Raw genomic sequence first — 23,173 nt, 5'->3', positions numbered from 1 at the left:
CCGTTGTCTTTAGAAGAGACCAGAGGACACACACACACACACACACACACACACACAGAGAGAGAGAGAGAGAGAGAGAGAGAGAGAGAGAGAGAGAGAGAGAGAGAGAGATTGCTGTGTCTCTTGTTGGGTGAAGTCCAGTGCTGTCACTTCAAACCTTGACTCAGCCAACAAGAAGCCAATCCTCTCGATGCTAGAGCAGAACTCTGAGATCAAGTAAGCCTCTGGGGCTTGGTTTCTAATAATTTCTATTTGGTTCTAATATATTTTTAAATATCCCTTGACATATATTCTCTGACCCATGGATTATTTACAAGTGGAGAGAGAGAGAGAGAGAGAGAGAGAGAGAGAGAGAGAGAGAGAGAGAATGAATCTCCAAGTTTGGAGTAAGAGAGTCCCAGATATCTTTCTGTTATTGAGCAGCATGGTTGTATAATATATTTTATATATTTTAATATGAATTGAGGCTTACTTTATAAACCAGGATAGAGTTTGTTTTGGTAGTGGTTCCAGGGCACTTGAAAACACTGTAGACTGAGCTGGTGGGATGGCTCAGTTGGTAAGGGTGCTTCTGCCAGACCTGATGGCCAGAATTTGATCCTGGGAACCAACCTAGTGAAAGAGGAGGACTGACCCCACATTGTGGAAGGGGAGGATTGACCCCATGTGTTGGAAGGGGAGGACTGACCACACAAGGTGGAAGGGGAGGACTGACCACACATGATGGAAGGGGAGGACTGACCCCACATGGTGGAAGGGGATGACTGACCCCACATGGTGGAAGGGGAGGACTGACTCCACATGGTGGAAGGGGAGGACTGACCACACATGGTGGAAGGGGAGGACTGACCACACATGGTGGAAGGGGAGGACTGACCACACATGGTGGAAGGGGAGGACTGACCCCACATGGTGGAAGGGGATGACTGACCCCACATGGTGGAAGGGGAGGACTGACTCCACATGGTGGAAGGGGAGGACTGACCACACATGGTGGAAGGGGAGGACTGACCACACATGGTGGAAGGGGAGGACTGACCCCACATGGTGGAAAGGGAGGACTGACCCCACATGGTGGAAGGGGAGGACTGACCTCACGTGGTAGAAGGGGAGACTGACCACACATGGTGGAAGGGGAGGACTGACCACACATGGTGGAAGGGGAGGACTGACCCCACATGGTGGAAAGGGAGGACTGACCCCACATGGTGGAAGGGGAGGACTGACCTCACGTGGTAGAAGGGGAGACTGACCACACATGGTGGAAGGGGAGGACTGACCACACATGGTGGAAGGGGAGGACTGACCACACATGGTGGAAGGGGAGGACTGACCACACATGGTGGAAGGGGAGGACTGACCACACATGGTAGAAGGGGAAGACTGACCACACATGGTAGAAGGGGAAGACTGACCACACATGGTGGAAAGGGAGGACTGACCACACATGGTGGAAGGGGAGGACTGACCTCACGTGGTAGAAGGGGAGACTGACCACACATGGTGGAAGGGGAGGACTGACCACACATGGTGGAAGGGGAGGACTGACCACACATGGTGGAAGGGGAGGACTGACCACACATGGTGGAAGGGGAGGACTGACCACACATGGTGGAAGGGGAGGACTGACCACACATGGTGGAAGGGGAGGACTGACTCCCACAGTTTTAAATTATCTCAGGTATTCTGTCACAGTGACAGGAAGCTTGTGGGTACATGGCAGGGACATGGTGAGCTTTTGTGTGTCCATCTGAAGAAGGCCACATTTGGCAGATCAATGTGCTCAAAATAAATCTACCCAGGCAACTCATGTAGCTGGAAAATGAGTGAAAGATAGGAAGGGAATCTGGGGACAAAGAATGAATGCCTGTTGCACAAGTATCATTAAGTAGATCCCGTGTTAAATAAAGAAGAAAAATCTCACTTGAGTCCCATAAAGACCTCCTAAAATGGTGGTTCTCAACCTGTGGGCCCAGCCCTTTTTCATGTGATCTTCTCATAGGCTCATAGATATCCTGCGTAACGGATATTTACTACAATTTATAATAATAAAAATTACAGTTATGTAGTAGCAACAAAATAATTTTATGGTTAGGGATCACTGCAACAAAAGGAACTGTATTAAAGGGTCAGCATTAGGAGGGTTGAGAACCGCTGTCCTAGAACAAGTACTAATGGCATGTAAACAAAGTCTCAGCAGGGAGTCACGCCACCCCACGGTCACACAGTTGAGAGCTCAGCAGGGAGTCACGCCACCCATGGTCACACAGTTGAGAGCTCAGCAGGGAGTCATGCCACCCCACCCCACGGTCACACAGTTGAGGAGCAATGGAAGCAGAGTCGGCTATTTAACTCAGTGGACATGTTTTCTATATTAAGAATTGCTACCTTCTGTTGGAATCCAGAAAAGTCTCTAGAATGGGGTCAAAGACTGGATGAGAAACACTGGTTTCTGCTTCAGCCATTCTTTGCCTATGGATAGCAGATGCACATCAGAACCCCTGGATTGCAACAACTGGATCTCAGATGGATGATGGGTCAGGACAGTTTAGGTAGCGATGCCCTTCTGAGGATGTCAGAGCCACAGCCTTCATGGGGCTCACAGACAGCTTTCCCTGCTTGCTGTTGATCCTGTCTAGCCTGGGCTCCAGCCCACCCTCTCTGGTCCACAAAACAGAGTATCCTGGAAAAGGATTTTGTTGAAGGAAAAGGAGATGCCAGGACATCTCAGGTGTAAATTAACTGGAAAGAAAGCCAGAGTCCCCTTTACCTCCAGCTCTCCCAAAAAAACTTTCAATGAGCAGGAGATTAGCTTTTAAGTAAAAAACGTTAAGCAGACGGAATATCACCACAGGAATATAGTGTTTTAAATCCCCAAGCTTCCTAAGAATCATCATCAATTTCTCTTATATCCCACAGTTTGGGGAAATTATGCTTCCTCCTAACAATCTCCTTTCTTCTTCAGGCAGTAATTGTCCTTTACCTAGAAAGGAAACTGTCAAACTATCCAATTTTCAGATGAAGCAAACAGGCACTTGTTTCTTATGTTAATGAACGAGGTTGAGAAGAGGAAGCAGAGAGGCTGGGTTTGGGAAAGGGTTCTGAGGATGCCTGTGAAGACTGGCTTCCTCATCAGCACTTCTCTTGCTCTGGTTAGCTTTGTAGTCAATCAAAGGCTCCTCTAGTTGCCTCTCACCCTCATGTGCTCACCTACAGCTCAATTTCATTATGCTATTTTTCTTAGAACAGGGATAGGAGCCAAGTTCCAAGTCCCTGTCTGATCAGTTACCAGCTGTGTGAACTGGAGTGAACCACTTAAGGTCTCTGAGTGCCCGTGTTTTCATCCGACAAAAGAGCAAGCCTTCACTGCCACCTACTCACACCGCAGCGCTCTGCCAAGGAGGCTGCTGAAAGCTTTGAAAACTCCGGAGATCAGTGCAGATGTAAATAACAGCTTTGTGAAAAAACGTCATGCCTCCAAGATGACAGCTGTCATCCCATTGTTCAGAACTCAACACTGGGCAGAGATCCTAAGTGTCAGTAATTTGTAGTTTAATGTAGAGAGAACATTTAGTTACAGCTCAAGTGAGAGCTCATCTGTCATCCACTCCAAAATGCAGGTTAAGTGTCCTAAAACTTCATTCCAACAAGGTGAAATAAAAAGTTCCTTCATATGTCCTGAAGGAGCTAGCCTTTCATTCCCCACACAGGCTCCCCAGCAATGGCACTGTGAAGTGCTACGACATTTCCTTCAGGTCTCATCTGTGAACTCTCCCTAGGGATGCCCTTTTCATGGGGGTCAGTTATGATTGCTAGACAATGACTCTAAAATGATGCTCTGAATATCCTTCTAGCATTTTGCCTGCTAGGTCACACAGCAGGTCTTCCCTTCATAGTTTTCAAGTCTCTTGTACACAAACTGGGATCTTCATTCCCAAACAAGACACCTCAAGTGCACACCTCACCATCCTAACTACCTTTCTATTGCTGTGATAAGGCATCATGATCCCAGAACAGTAGCTGAGAGCTTGGATCTTTTCCATAAGCACCAGGCAGAGAAAGCCAACTGGGAAAGGCGAGAGCTTTTGAAACCTCAAAGCTGGGCCCCCAATGACACACTTTCTCCAACAAGGCCACGCCTCCTAATCCTTCCCAAACAGTTCTGCCACCTGGGGACCAAGCATCCAAAAGTGGCCTGCAGGGATCATTCTCATTCAAACCAGCACACCCAAACAACAGGACCTCTAATTCCAGTGCCTACCTGATGGTCTCTGGGAGTCACTGAGGTTTGTCAAGGTCCCTTCAAGTTTTTGTGTGTTAGTCTTCTGTTGATGTGAAATAAATTACTCCAAACCTTTGTGGCTTAAAGCTGTAAGCATATATCATATGGTTCCCAGACTCAGACATCCAGGAATGGCCTAGCTGGGTAGCTCTGCTCTGCCTCAGTGGTGAGGTCCCAATGTCACGGGATGGAGCCTAACTCCTTGTTCATCACTTCCACCAAAATATCATTGCCAACATCAACAAACCCAAAACCTTCCAGATTCAACTTGACTTGTCAGATTAGAGTCAAAATGTAATTGATAGAAAATTGCTTAAGAACCAATATATAGGTGGGTGTGGTAGCCCATATCCATATCCCCAATGCTCAGGAATCTGATGGGAGAGTTACCATGAGTTTGAGGCCATTCTGGACTACATAGTAAGTTCCTTGTTAGCCTGGTCTACAGAATGAAGTCTCTTCTCTTCTCAAAACAAAACAATAAATGTTCCTTATTTTAATTAAATTAAATTAATTTATTTTAAAGACAGGGTTCCACTGGGTAGCCCTGGCTGTCCTGGAACTCACTCTGTAGAGCAGTCTTGCCTATAACTCAGAGAGCTATACCTACATTTGCCTCCCAAAGGGCTGGAACTAAAGGCATGTGCCAGTGCCACCACTGCCTGGTACAACATCCTCAATTTAGAGAGGGGGGGTGGAGGGAGGGAGGGAGAGAGGAGGGAGGGTAATAGGGACTGGGGGAGGGAGAGGGGGAGGGGAGGGAGAGGGGGAGGGGGAGAGGGGGAGGGGGAGAGGGACAGGGAGAGGGAGAGAGAGAATAGAACAGCCTAAGGTAAGTAAGTGTTGTCAGAAATGGAACTTAAATATTTTGTTCAGCATCTTGTCATGGCTTGTTTTCATATGTTGCTAAGAGAGATGGTGAAGGGATGTGGACACAGAGCAGTCGTAACTGCAGCCCCCCATACCTGCCCCGACCTAAGAGTGACAATATTTTCTGGCAAACCTGTTCTGATTCTTCTTTGAGATTTATTTTTGTTTTATGTGCTTGAGTGTTTTACATGTACCACATGTGTGCCTGGTCCCCAAAGAGGCCAGAAAAGAGCGTCAGTTTCCTTGGAACTGGAGTTACAGATGGTTGTAAGCTGCCATGTGGGTGCTGGAAGTCAAACCTGGGTCTTGTGGAAGAGCAGCAAGCACTCTTAACTGCTGGAAGATCTCTCCGGTCCCTGTTCTGTTTCTTCTAATCACATAGTTTTCTTTAAATTAAAAACAAAATTTTAAAAAAGCAGTGGCATCCAGTTGTCCTCAGCCTTCCTAATGCTGTGACAGTTGGTAATCCCCAACCATAAAATTATTTTCATTGCTACTTTGTAGCGGTAATCTTGCTACTGCTATGAATTGCAATGGAAATATCTGTGTTTTCCACTGGTCTTAACCCTGTGAAAGGGGTTTGACCCTAAAGGGGTCATGACCCACAGGTTAAGAACTGCTCTAAACCTTGTGGATGGGAAATTTTATGTGTGTGTTTTGTATAAGCTACATGGATGAAATATCTTACCATATTTTCCGTTCCCTCTTCTCTTCTTCCTTATTTTATGAACAAAATTTCCAACTGTGATTTTTATCACATCAGGCATTTGCTCTAGAGCTGTGGTTTGTATCTGTTTAGACTCTGACTCAGAATCACCTATAAATTGTGTAGCTATCATTTTGATCTTTTTTTCCTGTCAAACTCGGGTCTTCCTTCCTGATCTGAGATTCTCCCATTTGCAGATCTTTATCCTTAAAGGAAAGAGAAGCAAACTAAGGGTTGCTGTGCTGTTGGGGGCCGACTTTTAGCAGAAAGCGGCTATCAGCTTTGCAGCCATTTGAGCCATATACCCTGACATAAGACTTGTATTACAATAGCCTACAACAGCAGAGCACACTCTGATAACATCTTGCTTTAGATACCCAGGACTTTCCTTGTGTGAGATTAAAGGTGTGTGAGATTAAAGGTGTGTGACTTAAGAGTGTGATTTAGAAATCAGATTTAGAGACAAGACCCAAGGGCATGATTAAAGGTGTGACCAAAAGGCATGGCTTAGAAGTGAGACATGTAAGAGATCAGAGAATCAGACACTGTAGGGAGAACAATTTGGAGTAACAGAGATTGAGCACAACTAGGAACTAGGAGGAGTACAACTGGGAACTAGGAACTAGGAACTCAAGACTTGGGACTTGGACTAGGAAGAGGGACTGAAGAATAAACGGGATTGAATCACACTCTGTCTGATCTCCGTTCTTCGAGTCCGTCCTCACTCTCTCTCTTGCTGAACCCCAACCGGCGGACTGGAGTGGCAGCTTGGGCCGGGATACAGTGGCCGCCAAGCGTGGAGTAGAGAGGCCCACAACATTTTTGGCCGCCCAAAGTGGGGCAGCTCGGGCCTCAACATTTTTGGTGCCTGAACAGGGACTAGTGCGGTTCTCAACACTGTGCCTCTTTACCAAAAGGCATCCTATCCCAGCCCGTGCTCCCCGTCTTTAACTTTGACTGACTACATAGGCATCCTATCCCAGCCTTTGCTCCCCGCCTTTAACTTTGACTGACTACATAGGCATCCTATCCCAGCCTTTGCTCCCCGCCTTTAACTTTGACTGACTACATAGGCATCCTATCCCAGCCTTTGCGCCCCGCCTTTAACTTTGACTGACTACATAGGCATCCTATCCCAGCCTTTGCTCCCCGCCTTTAACTTTGACTGACTACATAGGCATCCTATCCCAGCCTTTGCTCTCCACCTTTAACTTTGACTACACTCTTGCTCTGCCTTCAGCAATAATATGAAATATGCTCAAAATACACTGTTGACCCAAATATGGTCTGTAAACACAATATTGGAAGAATAGAATATAAAGCATATCTCATTAATTATAATTTGCACACGTTTTTACAGTCTTTATGTTTTTGAAATCAGAACGTATGGTTTAATACACAGCACCTCATAATTTACTTGGTAGGGCTTTTTAAAAGAAATTTCTTTTGTGGAAATATAATTATGGTACACATTGCAGTCAATGGGATCGTGGGCTTAATAGATATGTACTGTTGGCGTCTATACATAGCATTTTCTCTGGAAAGAATCTCAAGGACCAAGACAGATTGAAGACTACACGTATGTATAAGAATATAGATAGGAACTCCCAAGCTGACAGAATTCTATTGCGTGTTCTTTTATATCTTGCATTTCAAATTAAGCTAACCGTATTAATAAATACAACATTTTAATAATAGAGTCAAATTTTAAAAGGACAACTCGACACGAGTCCTTTGGACCTCGCTGCTTTGCTCAGATTTGCTCAGGTTTGCACTCTTTCTAACGAAGGTCGGTGAACGCAAGAAGGCTAGGGCTGTGCCACCATGTGTACAGTTCTTCATTTAAAGTCCAGCATGGCAGCTGCTCGGTGACTAACTCCAGCTGATCTCATCCCTTCCGGTAGTTTGAATATACCCAGCCTATAGGAAGTGGCACTGTTAGGAGGTGTGGCCTTTTTGAAGGAGGTGTGGTCTTGTTGGAAGGAGTTTGTCACTGTGTAGGCGGGTTTTAAGGCTCCCATATTCAGGCTCTGCTCACTGTGGACCCTCCTCCTGGCTGCCTGCAGATGAGTCTCCTCCTGGCTGCCTTAGGATCAATATGTAGAACTTTTGGCTCCTCCTGCACTGTGTCTGCCTGGATGCTGCCACGCTTCCCTCCATGATGATAGTGGACTGAACCTCTGAAACTGTAAGCCAGCCCCAGTTAAATGTTGCCTTTATAAAATTTGCCTTGGTCATCGTGTCTCTTCACAGCAGTGAAACCCTAAGACAACCAGTCTCCTGTAAATGCTAACCAGATCCTTAATCATTACCCTGAAGTTGTGCCACAAGGCAAGAAATAAGTACACGTCCATGTTCTGCTTTGATTCAATTCTGGTTTCCAGAAGAGCACTTAAACAGCATCAAGGGTGAGGGCGTGATGAAGAAAACAAACTTTAACTGTGTCAACACACTTGCTAACAAGTCATGTTATCATGATTGCTCAGACACAGTCATGACCACAGGCAGTAACTAGAAAACTCAGCCATGTCACTGAGACGCCATTGCTGATTCATGCCTGTTGGTGGTATTTACACAAGCAAATAGCCATTCCCAAAGTCACTCTGAAGGTCATATCAAAAAGTGGGAAAAGTTAATCTCAGTAATCCTGAGAAGTAAGAATAGCTGATGAAGGGCCTCAAGAAGTAAAAACATTGAATACAGAGTAGAGGGGGATTCACAAGGCCAGGGATTTCTAACTCAACAGAGATGGAACCCAAGTCAATGGTGGTTAGGTGTGAGCAAGGGCAGCTTCCAAGGTAATTTGCATCAATTCCTGTTGGCTTTCGTGGTTCACTCTTATTGGCTGGTCAGGGCAAACTAAATTAAACTCTAAGACTCAAGAGTGACACAAACAACCTCTTTGGTATAGACAAATTTCTAGACTTGGAACAGATCTAATTTCTCATAAAGTTACTCTTTAACTTGATTGATAACTTAGGGCTGGGAATGTATGCTTGTCAGGCATACATGATGAGGTCTTAGGTTCAATCCTTAGCACTGAAAAGAAAACAAGAGGTTGCTATCTTAACATGTAACAAGCCCCAGGCGCGAAGTTCCTATAGCTACTTTCAACATTAAAGAATAGGAATGTGCCTCAATCTACAGAAAATAGAGATTTCTGTAGGGAGCTAGTCTGTTGCTGTTTGCACTCAAATTCTAATTTGATGCTCCAAGATGAGCAAATCCTCGTGTACACCAGTTTTTGTTGTGTAAACCTTGCCCTCCAAGTTTTCCTAGATTAGTTAATAAAGAAACCTACAGCCTGAGGTGGGCAGAAGAGAGGGGGTGGAGCAAAGGTTCCACGAAAAGAAGAGGAGGAGAAGGAAGAAGCTGCTATGAGGTAGGTGGATCATGAGTGCGTGGCCATAAGGGCTGGCCTGTTGGAGCAGGAGTGGACCCCACAGAACAAGTGATATCTCAGGGTTACTGACAGGGAAGTAGGCAAAACAGCACAGAGGGTTGATATGCAGCTCTAATACTTTAAGGTTTATTTTAAATACAAAGGTTTTGGGGTAACTATATGGTCTAAGTAGTGTATTAACCAGAGTAATATTAAATACAACAGTTTTCTTATTTAAATACTAGATTATAAATACTGCTCCTGCCTTTGCTTGCTCTTTCATTTCAATTTATACATTGTTTCACTTGAAACACTTTTCCATTAATACTACCTATAGTTGTCTGGTCTCTTTAGAGAAACAGAGCCAATATGATTGGCACATAGATAAGCTAGACAGACAGGCAGGTAGCTAGGCAGACAGGGCGTTTATCACAGAAGTTCGTTCATACAGTTATGGAGGCTGTCCTGCAATAGTCCATCTACAATCCAGACAACTGGGGAAGCATGGCTCATTCTAAATACAAAAGCCCCAGAATCTAACCTGAGAAACTGGAGAGCAAAAGGATGTAAGTCCCAGAATTCCAAGGGTAGCGACTCTGAAGGATGGCATACAAGGGCAGGATAAAGGGCTGTTCCAGCTACAGAGCTCAGAGTATTCCCTCTCCTTCACCTTTTTGTTCTATTCAGGCCCCCAAACAACTGGACAGTGCTCACGTACATCATATGGAGATCTCCCTTCATCTAGTAAGTTCAAATGTCAGTGTCCTTGCGAAACACTGACAGGCACACAGAAATAAAGCCTTTCCATCTAGTGAAGTCTGTTACTTCAGTCAAGTTGATATCTAAAACCAATCATCACTCACAATCACAAGTGATTGACTCTAAGGACAAATTGTTTACGTTTTCAAAAGTACTGTATGTCTTAAAAGAGGCCCTGTTTTCTCTGTCGGGAATTTCAGCTTTGGAATGAACTACTATCCAGAATCGAAGGGCACACCTGTGATCCAGACCTTGAGGCTGGAAGACACAAGTTTCTGACCTGGATCTTGGCATGGAGACCTTGAGGCATAGTGGCCATGAAAAGCTTAGGCCCAGGCAAGGTAACACACACCTTTAATCTCAGGAGATTGAGGCAAGGAGATCTCTGAGTTCTGGGTCATCATGGGGCAAAGCAAGTTCCAGATCCAGGCATGTGGTACATACCTTAATTTGGGCCACACCTTCTTCTGGAGGTGTGGAAGGACATTGGAAGAAGGAAAACTCACTCTGACCGCTTGCTTACTTGTCAGCACATCTGTTGGAATCTGTTTCTACAGAAGACCAGCTTAAACAGCCAGCCTCGTGGGACTGAGAAACTACTAGATTCTTGGACTTCCCATCCACAGCTGCCCATTGTTGGGTTATTTGGACTACAGATTGTAAATCATCACAATAAATTCCTTTATTACATATAGAGATTTCATAAGTTCTGTGACTCTAGAGAATCGTGACTAATTCAGATATTCAGATATTATTATTTGAGAAGGAATCTTATATAGGCCAAGCTGGCCTCCAGCTCACTATGTAGATAAGGATGTACCTCTATCTCCCAAGTTGGAATTACAGGCCTTTTTCTGCTTGGTAGATGAAATTCTAATCTAGACTAAAAACAGTCTTGTTTCTCTAGTTAAAACCTTATTCTTATGTTGTTTCTATGAGTTTAGTGGGGCTGATAAAAATTATAGCAATAGCCGGGCAGTGGTGGCGCATGCCTTTAATCCCAGCACTTGGGGGCCAGAGGCAGGTGGATTTCTGAGTTCGAGGCCAGCCTGGTCTACAGAGTGAATTCCAGGAAAGCCAGGGCTACACAGAGAAACCCTGTCTTGAAAAACCACACACACACACACACACACACACACACACACACAATTATAGCAAGGAAGAAATAAGAATTTTTTTAATTTCCTCTGGGAACTGATTTTGAGATGTAAATGGAAAGAATTTCTGGAGAATGATTAATAGTTTTTAAAATTGGAATAGTTGGGGAGGGGGAAAGGTGGTATTCAGGTTTTCACAGTGGGCTTAAGATTAGACCTCTTCCAAACTCAGAGAGCAGCATGGAATTTTTCTGTGGTTTGGGGTATAAAATTTGCTTTTCTACTCACTACGATCTGACTATGCAACAATTTAGGCATTTGATGTGACCAAATCAGACAAAACAAAACGAAAATGAAAACAAAAGCCTGCCTCCTTGTGGGCAAGGGTTATTTAAGCCTAATTTAGTTAAGAAGCAAGAGGCTGTTTTTGTGTCAGAGGACAACTCTGTAGAGTTGGTTCTCTCTTTACACGGGCTCCTAGGGTCCAATCTGGTTTATCATCTTACATGACAAGTATGAGTGCTTTATGTCACCAGCTCTGAACAAGGAAAACAGGGGCACTGAATGTAAAGGAAAACGCGCCTAGGCTAGCGGTCACCGCGCTTTTCACAACTCTGAAAATGAAATGGGGCAGGGTTTCTCATTTTCTGGGAAAGACCTGCATTTGCCTCAAGTTAACGATCCAGTGACTATTATTTTCAGTTTGCTGGGTATCTTAATAGGGAGAATGTTGGTTGGACATGGGACCCAGGGAAACCGGTCCAAAGGCAAAAAGCAATTTGCACAAATCTTCTAGGAAGTATCCAAGAAGCCTCGGCTTCCAAATGGCAGTATATCAAACTGCCTGAGACTATAGGAAGATGCTGATGACTCTCCAGCCAACGTCTGTCATTAAGTAAGGTTCCCATGGGTGAATAAGGACTTACTAAAGGCGGAAAAAAATCAGACACTTTCATAGCGTGGTGGGGTGGAGGGAGAAAAAAAAAAAAAAAGATGAGCTGGGCTTTGTGGCCTAAACAATAAGACGCAGCAGGGGCAACGTGGCGAAATCATAAGTCTGTCTCAAAAACACAAAACAAAACAAAATCCAACCCAAATTACAAAACGAAAGGATGGGCGAAAAGGGTGTAAAGTATCCAAGAGAGGTCGGTCAGAAAAATGGAAATATAGAAGCGGAGGATGCATATTTGCCAAATCTTTGCCCCTCCCCTAGGGTAAGGGCGTACCCAAATTCCCCGTGGACAGAAGCTGCAATCTCACTTCTCGCTGTCCTGCCCCGGCCCCGGGCTCGCCCCGCCCTCGCCCGGGCTCGCCCCGCCCTCGCCCGGGCTCGCCCCGCCCTCGCCCGGGCTCGCCCCGCCCTCGCCCGGGCTCGCCCTGACCCCCCGCCCACAGGCCTTACTGGCTCACGCCCCGCCTCGCCTTGGCTCCTCCCCCGCCCCGCCCCGGTAGTCCAGCTCTGGTAAAGTAAGGCGGAACTTCCGGCGTTTGAAAAACTTCCGGCGGGAACCGGAAGATTTCTCAACAGAACTCCAGTCTACAGATTCGCCAAGCCGGAAGGTGAGCTTTATTTCTGCCTTAGCGGCAGTGCTTCGGGCCCGCTGTTTTCACGTCTCGGCCCCGGTATGAGTGCTCGTTTGGGAAAGAACATTTTTAAACATGAAGTTTCTCTATCTTTTAGTACCAGTGGTCTATCACACAGTCTAACTACACCTGGAGAATCTCATAACTATCACCTAGCGCGTTCTTTGATTGAACCAGATGTTAGCTCATGGTAGGCGTGAGAAAGCCAGGGGTACTTTGTTTTTATACCCCAAAGAGTCGGGCCTGAGGGGAAGAATCACGCGCCTTCAAAATTGCCCCGGGCACAGAGGAGGCGCTCCTGCAGTGGAGGAACAGGATGAATGAGAACTCTTAAGCAACTTTCCTCAATCTTCCCACATGGCAGCTTGTCGTTAATAGATGCGCAGTAGGAAACAGGGATGGTCTTGTTACTTGTGGCTCTTAGTCTTGGGACTTTGCCTTATACCTCTACCGTTTGAGTAAACCATTACATCCCATTGAGTCTCAAGATTCTCATTCATAAAAATACATCAGGGCTTTCTCATAGCGAAGGCTGGCTGCTACTCTCCTGCTAGATGGTTTGCTGTTGTTGTTGTTTGTTTGTTTTCTTTTATCTCTTGAGGGTCTGCTGACATTTGAAGCAGACCCTCAAGAGATAATTCCCCCCAGAGAAACGTTTAGATGCTTCTTGAGTTGTCTCACTTTTCACCTAGGACACTGGTTCCCAACTGTGGGTTGAACAATCCTTTCACTGGGGTCGAATATCAGATATCCTACATATCAGACATTTACGATTCATAACAGTAGCAAAATTACAGTGAGGAAGCAGCAGTGAAAATATTTATATGGTTGGGGTCATCACAATGTGGTGATTAGGAGTCCTTCACTACTGCCCTAGAAGTTTAAATGCTGTTTCCACTTTTTAAATATTGGGGTGTGTGTGTGTGTGTGTATGTATGGTCTTTTCTTCCTAGTTTCACTTTCCCTAGTTTATAGTGCCTACTCAGTGACATCATAGCAACCTCTAAAAACTATTATTTATTTTGGTAGTTTTCTGTTTCATGATTATGGACTTCAGTTGACTGAAATACTTCAAATTGTACAAAGGCAAGTCTTGGATGGAGGTGGTGTGATCCGACTGTGTGTTGTAGATTGGGATGGTTAGAGCGGTTGTAAGGTGATCGCGGGAAGGTTGTTTGATGGGGAGCTTGACTCCTTTAGATTTTCTTTTCCCCACTGTTTTCTTTTTGTGGCAGGGCCTCAGGAGGCTTGCTTGTGCTCTGGGATTAAAGATGTGTGCCACCACACCCAGATTGTTTGTTTGTTTTTGAGACAAAGTCTGTTTGGTATTCCAGGGTGACTTTGAACTCACCATGTAGCTGAGAACAACCTTAGGCTCTTGATCCTTCTGCCTCCACCTCCCAAATGCTGCCTTGCCTCTTCTGGTTTATAAGGTGCTAGGGATCAAACACAGGATTCCATGCATGCCAGGCAAGCACTCTCCCAGCTGACCTCTGTCTCTGCTCCTGACTGGTGACTGGGGTTTCAGCATTCAGTTTGAATGGGTTCTATGCGTACAGTTGCATTTATTGTCTTCTAGTCTATTGACTCTGTTCTGAGAAATAAACCTCTAGACTTTTTGTGGGTTAGATGCCTTGTAACATGTGGGCTAGGGCACCTAGAAAGATCCTTTTGTGACAGAGTGTACCCAACCTGAGATCCCTCAACCTCGGTCCTAAAGATTTTAGTAGTCACTTTTGTTGTCCACCTGTCCTTTCTTTTCATTCATTTTGTTCATCTGCCTGTCCTTTCTTGTCCTTGCTAACTTAAAAACAAAAATTAAGGAGACTGAGGATAAATTTACTTGCTTCTCAAATGCCCCAGCTTGGGACTTTAATTTTTACCTAATAACTTGTGTTAATTTTTTTGCTGTGAGTTCTGAGTCACCGCTAGGGACAGCTGCATGTTCTCCTCTTACTCAACACTCTGAAGATGGGTCACCTTGGCTTTCTATAGAACTTCTAAAGTTTTGTTTTGTGTAGTTTAAATCTTACTTAGAACATGGCTTGCTCTGAGGAAGGCCTGGGGGTTAAATCACTTGGTTTCCTTCAGAGGAGCAGCTAATTGTCTCTCTCCCATTTACAGAGTGAAGGCAAGTTCTTCCCTGACCTGGTTTGAGTTAGCACTGTGTCAAACACACCTACTTCTTATTTATTTACTGATTTATCTATACATAGGATCTTACTATGTAGACCAACCTGGCTGGAACTCTTAGAGACCCTCCTGCTACTGCCTCCCTAATGTTAGGATTAAAGAAAGGTGTTCCTGTTCAGCTCTCTTTTTACATTTTATTTTTATTATTGTAAACTGTTGGTAGAAAATCATATTTTCCTGTTCCCATAACTTTAGGAATTCCTAATAGAGGGTGAAGAGAGTGTACCTGTCTTGTCTGCTGCTAAGAGACTGTTCTCCTGCTGGCCTCTGTTTCCTTCTATACATGCTCTTCCCCAGTTTTGTACTCACAGGACAGTATGCTGGGAAATCAGGCTCCTCTTGGTGACAACTGTTTTAGTATTCCTGTGAGGTATTACCTCCTCTTATAAGTGTGTTGGAACCAAGGTTTACAATATTCCTCTGGTCCTGAGACTTGCTCCAGACATGCCAATCTAATGCATTTTTTTATTGGTTTGGCAAATATTCTTTAGGTAATAAATGTTATCAGTTTAGGTAAATTTATTTATTTACTTTATTATGTAATTCCTCTTGTCATTTGTCTTAATTTTTTTAAGTGCTGAGGCTTTGAATGTGGTAAATATTTTTAATGACATAGTGGCTAATCATATTGCAAGAGGGTGTTTGATTTGCTTTAGGTATATAAATTATTCCTGAAAAACTACTTACTAAATTGATTGGCATTTGATTGACTCCTAACTTCGTGAAGACACGTCTACTTTAATGTTATGAGAAGATATGAAAGAGAAAAAAATATTTCTTATATTTGAGAAATAGTACAATAGATGACTTTATAATTTGTTGACTGGCAGGATCACTATAAATAATACTTGCAGAATACTCTAACCTTTAGTTCTAAAGCAGACTTCCACCCTGGAGGATCTTGTCTTTTTCAAGTGATAGTGTCATAAGGTATTTAAGACATTGGAAGGCCCTGGGTCCTCTTCTGATCAGCAGACTGTATCCTGTGGGGAGCCAGTGTTTGGGCTTGCGAATATTTTTCTCCTCTCTATGGCGTTTCTGACAGCAAAGCTTTGGAATGTTAGTTTTGAATAGAGAATCATTTTGTAGCCAGACAAAGTGATAAAACTATTCATGTCCTGCTAACTTGGCTTTGTGTTCCATTTCTTCCAGATGCCCTCATTGCGCAGAAGAGCAAAAATACAGGCTGAGAATGCAGAACCCAAAGACGAGTGTTCTTTCTTCTCTGAGTTGTAAGCATATTAGTATAATATGTTGTTGGGGGAATGGTGACTTTTAAGAGTAATGTGGTCTGTTTCTTAGAAAAACTTAAGTCATTTGGATCGAAGAAATGTGTCTTCTTGTCCTTTCTCTATGTAAGAACTCTCTGTTATACTTGTGCCACGATCCAGGAGAGAGAAAGCAGCTAATGGATTATGTAATGTTTACCCTGCACAGGTGAGAGTATTTGTTTACACTGCGTTAGAGCAGAGCTCTTTCTTTTTAATAATTTTTGTCTGAATGTCTGTGTGAGTGTGTTGGACCCTGAGGAACTTGAGTTACAGATGGTTGTGAGCTGCCATATTGGTGCTGGGAGTTGAACCCAGGTCCTCTGGAAGAGCAGCCGGTGTTCTTAACTGCTGAGCCAGCTCTCCAGCCCTTTGAGTAGCTCTTACCTCATACATATTGCCACTGTGTATAGGGTCACCTTTTGTTTTGGGGGCTGCCTGATGCTTTCTAGGACATGTAGTGGCATCTGTGGCCTCTACTAAATGTGGCAATAGTGCTTGATGTAACAATCATAAATGTCTTTAGACATTGCCAATGTCCCAGGGGCTCAAAATCATCCTCAGTTGAAACTCTTTGCTATAGCGTTCCATATTACATACACCTCTGACATTTGTTCAAAAAAAAAAAAAAAAACAACAACAACAACAAAAAAAACCAAGTGATTAATGTTAGTCCATAATAGTAATATAAGATAAAAACCAAAGCAGGTCAGAGATTTGGGAACATGCTGTATGGTTGTGGTAGACGAGCATTTTGGATAGAGCAGTCATGGTGTGCTTTGCCAAGAGATCCGTTTGAGATTTGGTAGTTGTTGTAGTTTGGATAATTGTCCTGAAAAGATCATTACCAGGGTAGTGCTTTTTGGACGTGATGGGAGGACATTTAAGAGTTGGGGGCTAGTCTAAGGCTCTTAGGTCACTGCAGGCAAGCCCTCCAAGAGAATTGTAGCACCTGGCCTGTATTCTCTTTGTTCCTGCTTCAAGATGTGAATGTGTTTTAGCACAAACTCCTGCCTTTGCCATCTTCTGTCTTCATCAGAGGCTCAAGCCAGTGGAGCCAACTTATTTTGGTATTGAACCTCTAAGATAAATAAGCCATTTATTAAGTTAAAATATGTTAGTATATGTCAGTGTAGTGACCCAAGGTCACAAATAAGGACTTAGATTATGTTACAAATAAAAAAACAACAATACACAGAACCAGAGGCAGCAGTGAATTGTGTTTGGGGAGCAGCAAGAGCAGCAGGGCCAGATTTGAGCCAGAATGTCAGAGTGACAGGAAAAAAGACCGGAATTGGTGGGACCTAAGACTCTATGAGGAAGTGCTAGGGCTTCATTAGAAGTTAGTTGGGAAGCCACTGGAGTGGTGTGGACAGTGATCTGACCTGATCTGGCTTATATTTGTAAAATATCTTTATGGTTTCTTGGTGTGTAACAGATTCAAAGTGTGAGGTGAGGGAGGGAGGTTGGTGTAGGAGAATGGTGAGAACTAGTCAAGTTTGAATAGATTCCTGAGGGTAGAGTAGGAAGGACATGGTGGTGCTTACGGGCTTCCTGTAGACCAGAGGAATAGACAGGAGCATTAGAACCAAGAGGTCTGTTTTGTCATTGTCAAGTTGGTGGTGATTGCTAGACATGTGGCTGAACATAGATGTGCATATGTAAAGTCGAGACTTATAGGATAAGACATGAACTAGAGAGAGTCCTGAGGACTAAGACTCTGGAGCTGTCCACATTTCGGGGTTGGGGAGAGAAGGAGGTCAAGAGGATTAAAGAGAGGCATATGGAAGATGTGCTTCATAGGACCAGTGCCAGGCACTGCTGATGCGGGCATTGATAGCTGCCTTGAGCCACTTCCTGTGTGACAAGTGATTTTGGGTGCTTTTGTTATTATGAAAAAAAAAAAAAACCCTGTACATACATACCCATGCAACATACCCATGTAAACTACAGTTACTTAGCTGTCCTGCTTGATGGGGATTAGACAGTTGGGTAGGAAGATGTCCTGTTCAGTTGACAGTAGGAGGAGACCCTAAGTTCCTCTATCTTCCCCTTGCCTTCTCCTTTATCCCCTTCCCCTTCTTTCTGCTTCCCCTTTTATCTTTCCCTTTTCTTCCCTTTCCTTTATTCTTTTTCCTTCCCCTTTCCTCTCTCTCTCTCTCTCTCTCTCTCTCTCTCTCTCCCTCCTCTCTTCCCACTCCCCACTCCCCCCACCCCCTCCTCTCTCTCCTCTCTCTCCTCTCTCTCTCCTCTCTCCTCTCTCCCTCCTCTCTCCTCTCTCCTCTCTCCCTCCTCTCTCCTCCTCTCTCCTCCTCTCTCCTCCTCTCTCCTCCTCTCTCCTCATCTCTCCTCCTCTCTCCTCCTCTCTCCTCTCTCCTCTCTCCTCTCTTCTCTCTTCTCTCTCTCTCTCTGTTCGTGCATGCGTAGGGTAGGGGTAAACATGGTCAGAACTTGTGATCCTCCTGTCCTCAGACTCCCAAGTACTCCGAGGAATATCTGGTAGAAGACAGTTCCCTTTGAAACACTGTTTTAGTGATTTTTATTTGACTTTGTTTTGCTTATTCTCAAGCTGCTTACCAACCTCTGAAAAGAACTCTTTGATGCTGTCAGTGGTTTGTTCCCCCATCATTATGTTTTCTTGGAACATAATTTAGCTGAAAAGTCATTCAGTCTGTTTCTTGCCTCTTCAGCAGAACTGAAACCATTCAGAAGCTCAGACGGTCTCATTGATTAAACTCAGGTCCTTTTTCCCACGTACTGAACTCCTTAGGGAAGAGAAATAGAGTGAACCAGATGGGCTGGAGGGCTGTGCTTTCTCTGCTCATGAAGTGAGTTTGATTCTTGGTTAGAAAGCAGTGTAGCTTTCCAGTCTATTCAGGGCACAGATCTATGTGAAAGGAAAAGGAGGCCAATAAAATAACTGAGGGTCTTGGTGCTGGCTTTTTTTTATGCAGTGTGGGGTAATTAAAAAGCTCTTTCTCAGTCCTTTTATTGGTTTAAATAACTTAGTACATTTTAAATGGAGTTGATTGGCATTTAGGAACTTAAGTGCTTTAGTGCTTTTAAAGACTGAAATGCTCACAGTGGTGTGACCCAGTAAGTTACTTAAGGTAATGATTGATTTTCTGTGTCATGACAGTGTGTATTATGCTTGTCAGGTCAGGGAAAAGAGAGTAGACCTGTGAATAGTGTGTGTGGTAGGGAGAAGGGACTTCTCTGGGCCCCCAATCACCTGTTCAATTCTTAGTACTAATTGTTTACAGCCTATGGTCCTATCACTCCATTTTATATTACAAATTTCCAGGTATTTATGAAGCATGTGTCTCTTTTTACCTTTATCATCTGGTTTCATTCATTATTGCTGGAAGTTCTTCTGTCAATTCACTTCTAGGTCATCTGGCTCTGAAGAAGATAACAAGGAAGATAGCATTTGGGAACCTCAGAAGAAAGTCCCCAGAAGACAGTTTGCTTCCAAGGGATCCAAACGGAAGCAGGGGCCTAGGGTGAAGAAGAGCTCCCAACTGGTGGATGACATATCAAAAGATGTGGCTGTTAAGGAGGAGTTGGTAGGTTGTGTTACTCTCTGGATGTGGGGAAGGCCCAGTGTTTTCCACTTTGGAGGAACTGTTTCTTTCTCCTTACACTGAGTAGGACAGAACATGTAAATGACACAAACTTGAAGGCACTGGTGTCCCCGTCACAGTCTCAGGAATACATAACTACTGCAGCTGCTGCTTCTTCACTTATTTCTGCTCTCTAATCTAAGGAGGTGGGTTAGGTGTGGAAGTGGTGGTTTGGATGGTGGTGTCAGCAAATATCTGTGTGTATTGTTAGCTAGGAGCACATTCAGTGTTTCTCCCTGAAGATCTTGTAGGATGGGTACAGCCACTGGAAGTGCTGTAGTTACCATCCTGATTTTACAGATAAGGAAGTCAAGGCAGGGAGTGTTAAGTGACTCTCCTGGAACACAGATAGGGAGTGATGGAGCTGGGCTTCCAAGTCAGCAGTTCGAGACTCAATAAACCTCTCAGGAGTACTTTTATATCAACCATGCTTGCAAGAGTGATTTGTATACACAGAGTGCTGCTTTAATAATTAATAGTTAGAAACAATCATCATGAGCACTTGAAGCTCTTACGGGCAGTACTTTCCTTCTTGGAGGCTGAAGTAGGAAATTAAATAGTTAGAAACTTGCTTGATGAGCATGGGCTGAGAATAGGAATCAGACAAATCGATTTGGGTTTATTGATTGCCTCCCGTGGTCTTGGCTATGGTCATCACAGTGACACTTGCAGGTTGTAATTGTGTGGAGTTAAGGTAGTCTGGAGCAGCTGTCTCTCAGCAGGCTCTCTTGTCACTGGGGCTGAAACACTCAGAGTCTATTTGTTGATTTTCCTTTGCCTCATTATAGGTAGATGAATGCTGATCATACTTGGTCTTTTGTGGATTCCTTTTCTGTCTTGTAGCCAGCTTCCTTTATGATGGACACATTCCTCAGTTATGCCAGTTCATTTGATTGGGTTGTGAATTGTAGACTCAGCCGTGTATCTTGCTGTCTCTGCTTGGATCCGTTATGTTTGAGTGCAGGTGTGTGCTTAGAGGCTGTTACTGTGCATTCCAGGTACATATGTGGTAGTTGGTGTGGAGCTAGAAGGGTTTTTACTGTGACTCTCAGTGCTCATCCTCACTCATTCTGGAAACTGAAACATTGACTGAAACATTGTTGGGAGCTGTGTTTATGCCATCTCTGTCACTTGAGTGATGGACAAGCCGGCCTATGATTGTAAGCTTCTCAAGGGCAGCTCTTTGCATTATTGCCACTATGCCGAGATGACCATCAGGTAAAGTGACATTGGTAAAGAGCAGAGATTGCTTCCTGGCTACCTGTGTAGGCTCCTGGGCAGCCTCCTCTCAAAGAAAAGGATGCATACACCTGCTATCCTAGCACTTGGGAAGCTGAGGCAGGAGAATTGCTCTGAGTTCAAAGTTAGTCTGGGCTTCGTAATGAGTTTTAGGTAGCCAGGGTTATAGCATGAGACCCAATCTCAAAAAGCAGAGCAAAAGAAAACTTCTTGCCTTTGGATTCTGTTGCTGTTTCCAGTCCTCTGCCTCCTGTCTGAGCAGGTGGTAGTGTAGTCTTCTGAATTTCACAAGCATGGGGATGCTTTTCTTCTCCCTCTAATTGGTTGGCTTTGGTTTTTATTATATTTGTTTATCAGTTTCTGAATTTATTTAAACAAATCAGTTTATTTATATTCTTAAGTCAGGACTCATGTGACTGAGGGTAGTCTGACTTTCTAGCCCTCTTGCCCCCACCTTCCAAGCTCTAGGATTACAGGTGTGAGTCACCATGCCTGGCTACCATGAGGTGCTGGGGACCAGACCAGGGCTTTGCACCTGCTAAGCATGTGTGCTGGGCAAGCCTACTCTCTTAATTACGCTGCATCTCTAGCCATGGCTATAGCGCAGTCTTGTTTTTCTGGCTCATGTAGATGCATCATTTACTTCATTTTGTGAAATTAAACTTTATAAGTCATCCACATCCATAAGAAACATCAGGAGGGATTCCAGTACCTTTTGTTTAGTTTTCTCCAGTGGTAAGATTGTAGCATCTCATGTAAGTATACTAAAGTATAGTTACCAGGATATGAGCATTGGTAAAATCCTCTGTTCAGTTAGAGTGCTCTGGCTTTCCACATGTTTATGTGTGTGTGGGTATTTCTGTGTAGCACTGTGCAGTTGTATTACATGTGTGGGTTTGCGTGACCATCACAAGGATCTCTAACATTGCCCTTGTATACCCACATCACCATCTCCTCCCACCCACGCATCTCTGCTCCTGGCGAGCTCTGCTGTGCCTAGGATAGTTATATAAATGTGCTCATATTGTGTGTAACTTTGGGATGGGGCTGTCTCAACTTAATATAGTTCCTTTGAGATTCATTTAAATTGTTGCATGTATTGATAATTTGTTCTTTTTCACTTCTGAGCAGCATACCAGGGCAGTTGGTTTCTAATTTTGTAATTCTCATGCTTTCTCTTTGTGACTTTATAGAACAGCCCAGTGGCTATTGTTGATGTTGATTTGGAAGAAAAAAATCACAAGTTGCATACGACAAAGACTCTGAAAACTGCAGCAAAAAAGCAAAAAAAACCAGGTCAGAAGGCTATAAAAAGGTTGAAAGTTGATGAGGAAACCAGCCAAGCCGGCCCCTTTGAGGGTAGAGGCAGTAATGTGGAGACCCCCTCAACAAGCATGTGCGGAGATGTGTGCAAGAAGGAGGAGATGGAGGACAGCTTCACATTTGAGCAGTCCCCGGTAAAGAAGATCAAGACGGAGTCGTGTCCTCAGGGGAGGCCTGCCAGGGTTCCTGGTGCCAGCGACCTTAAGGAGGAGGTGGAAATGAACTGGGACATAGTGCAGGTGAGTGCAGCTTCCTGTCTCCTGTGTGCTCTCTGGCTCACCAGGGATGTTCTGACAGTTTCGAAGTTTCAGTTTGCCAGTGATTTCTTGAATCAAGCTTTGGCAACTGTTTCTTTTCTTGTCTGTACTATTTGTAGTCTGGCTTATCATCAGCCTGCTGGTGTGAGCTGTCTCCTCAGTCAAGAAAGGTGGTTGTTTCTGCACATCACAGTGTAGATATTTCACACCAACAGATGGGCTCAATGCTCCATTTTAATTTTGAGTGCAGATTATATTTCTCCATAAAAGCAGTATACATGATTAGGTCATTGGCTGTTTTCGCATCAAGTATATTAGGAACAAGACCCAGGAGTGTTTCCAAGACAAATTCTTTAAGAATTCTAACTTAATGATCTTTCCCAGCTTTCCTTCTTTCCCTCTGCCCACCTACCTTTTCTGCTGCCTTGGGGTGTGACAGAGGAGACTAGAAGGCTGGTCATGAGCAGTGAGCCTTAACCTTGTGCGCTCCAACACATTCCGGCCCAGTTGAGGCTCCACGGGCGTGGCCTTCCACCTTATTTGTCCAATCCTTTGCTATAAATTGCTGCTGTAGAGCCCAGGACTTCTAG

General features: G+C 44.3%; 1 protein-coding gene across 2 annotated transcripts in view; it reads left to right on the top strand.

The window, feature by feature from the left end:
* The first annotated feature begins 12,575 nt into the window (after nucleotides 1-12,575).
* Srbd1 (S1 RNA binding domain 1) overlaps nucleotides 12,576-23,173 on the top strand; it is a 178,517-nt gene continuing 167,919 nt past the window's right edge. Inside the window, exons 1-4 of one of the 2 annotated variants that reach the window (XM_034514629.2) lie at nucleotides 12,576-12,656; nucleotides 16,026-16,105; nucleotides 19,533-19,707; nucleotides 22,197-22,565. In XM_034514629.2, the coding sequence (XP_034370520.1) occupies nucleotides 16,026-16,105; nucleotides 19,533-19,707; nucleotides 22,197-22,565 (624 nt within the window). In that variant the 5' untranslated portion in view covers nucleotides 12,576-12,656. Of the gene's footprint in view, nucleotides 12,720-16,025; nucleotides 16,106-19,532; nucleotides 19,708-22,196; nucleotides 22,566-23,173 lie in introns of both variants that reach the window. The other variant, XM_076942403.1, reaches the window with a different exon arrangement.

This window comes from Arvicanthis niloticus, chromosome 11 (assembly GCF_011762505.2).
Source record: "Arvicanthis niloticus isolate mArvNil1 chromosome 11, mArvNil1.pat.X, whole genome shotgun sequence".
Classification (NCBI taxonomy): domain Eukaryota; kingdom Metazoa; phylum Chordata; class Mammalia; order Rodentia; family Muridae; genus Arvicanthis; species Arvicanthis niloticus.
The sequence above is the reverse complement of the archived record's forward strand: the minus strand, read 5'-3'. Positions and strand labels throughout refer to the sequence as shown.